This window comes from Palaemon carinicauda, chromosome 10, assembly GCF_036898095.1.
Source record: "Palaemon carinicauda isolate YSFRI2023 chromosome 10, ASM3689809v2, whole genome shotgun sequence".
Classification (NCBI taxonomy): Eukaryota; Metazoa; Arthropoda; class Malacostraca; order Decapoda; family Palaemonidae; genus Palaemon; species Palaemon carinicauda.
The window spans coordinates 31,788,504-31,790,471 of record NC_090734.1 but is presented as its reverse complement, the minus strand read 5'-3'; the positions used below and the strand labels follow the sequence as shown (position 1 = coordinate 31,790,471).

Genomic DNA, 1,968 nt, shown 5'->3' with positions numbered 1-1,968 from the left:
AAATAATACGTTTCATATAAAAAAAGGAGACAAAATTATAAATTTATTATTGAATATTTTTGAGGAAGCAAAGAAAATTACAAAGTAGAACAGGTTAAGTATTCCAGTATTGACGGTGAGGTAGGAAAAAAAAAAACGGAAATGACTGGAGAGAATACTTAGAATTGAAAAGCAGATGAGGCTGACAAAGGTAAATCATGATTTCAACGATTAGCTATGGTTTAAGAATTATACATAAAAATTAATTATGAAATCTCTACGTTGGCATACAAAAAGAAACATAAACACCTCAAAAACACAGTTGGGTTTATTATGAAAACAGATGAAGAAACTCAACATTGCCCATAAATGAATTCAGCGTGTTCGAAGTCCAAGCTATCATTAAGAAACTAAGGATATGGGAAGCTTCTGTATATGAAGAAATTACAGCTGAGATTAAATTGGTCGAGCATTAAGTGAAGAAGAAAAACCTGATGATTGGGCTTTGGGAGTGTTGGTGAAAATGGCAAAAAGAAAACAAAATACCCGATCGCAATATTTACAGAGGCATTATATATACATCATTAGTCATTGAAATATATACTGTGTTTATTCCAAAGGGACCGGAGAGAGAGATAGATGAGCAAGTATGTTTCAGAAAATATAGCAGTTGTACTAACCAAATTTTCTTTTCAGGACATATCGTATTGCAATACAGTATATAGAATATAGAAATAAAATTTTGATGGCATTTGTGGTCAACGAAAAAGCATTTGATGGTGTGCATCTTCACATGAGCCTAGTGAGTGCTATGTAGAGGTTATTGGAGTCGTATCGAATAAATTCACAGTGAACATCACAAAGCCCTCAGAAAAATATTAGAAGTTAAAAGGCAGGACAGGATTTGAAATGTGACAATAAAAGAGATTTCTCGAGTGTCATATATGAATGAGATCATAGTGGGGGTAAATGGGGAAGGTTTGGGCATGCTTTGAGAGAGAGAGAGAGAGAGAGAGAGAGAGAGAGAGAGAGAGAGAGAGAGAGAGAGAGAGAGAGAGAGAGAGAGAGGTCTTTTTTATATTATTCCCTGGATAAAAGTATATATTTTTCCTTTTCTTGTTTCCCATCACTATCCCTATAGTAAGCGGTTGGTTGCAAGAAGCGCCCTCTTAAATGCCATCTGTCAGAGGCATTCTCTTTCACCAAAACTCATTTCTCTATATCATCTTTCACTTCCTCTTGCTATCTAATTTTCTGATTTCCTGTCGATCTTTTACTCCTAACCCCTACTCATTCCTTCCCCACCATCCATCCTATATTTATGCCTACACTATATTAAACAGGCTACTCTCATCATCTCTGTAATTCTTACTATGCCCGCCATTCTATTTCCATTGTATTGTTTTACAATATTTCCTTCAGTGATACTCCCGTAATCGAAATGAGTATTCCAATTTCTGTTCTCTCAAGCTTTGGTTCCTCTTTTCGTCTCACAGCTCAAGTTTATGATCTTATCACTGTCGCTATAGATCTTAACTTCTCGCTTGATTGACATTTTCTTATCACATAACACTACTACTACCACCCTCCAATGCCCCCATACTGCTTTTATCCTATTATCAACTACAGCCTCATATCCTCCTTCTTGACTTATAGTAGATCCCAAGTATCTAAACTGCATTATCTGAGGCTCTACTTCATGTACGGTAGGCCTGCCCATACCTTCCTTACTGGTCACCAGAGATTCGGTGTTATCCCCTTTTACCCTAAAGGCACCCCTCTCCCATGTCTCTTGCCACTTTAAAACCATTATCTGTAATTTTTCCTTATTTTCAGCAATAATCACCAAATCCTTTCCATTCAGAAACTCCCACAACTCTTCATTCCTGATCTGTACACTTAATACATCCAAGACAAGCACAAATTAAATTGGGCTTAATGCTGACCCCTGGCGTATTCTGTACTGCAATTTTTCCATACTTGCTTGTA

At 36.5% G+C, this 1,968-nt stretch overlaps 1 protein-coding gene across 1 annotated transcript in view; it reads right to left on the bottom strand.

The window, feature by feature from the left end:
• Window positions 1–1,444: 1,444 nt before the first annotated feature.
• The window catches only part of LOC137647923 (uncharacterized), a 3,865-nt gene continuing 3,341 nt past the window's right edge, over window positions 1,445–1,968 (bottom strand). The window contains exon 3 of the mRNA XM_068380871.1: window positions 1,445–1,870. Within this exon, the coding sequence (XP_068236972.1) occupies window positions 1,445–1,870 (426 nt within the window). The remainder of the gene's footprint in view (window positions 1,871–1,968) is intronic.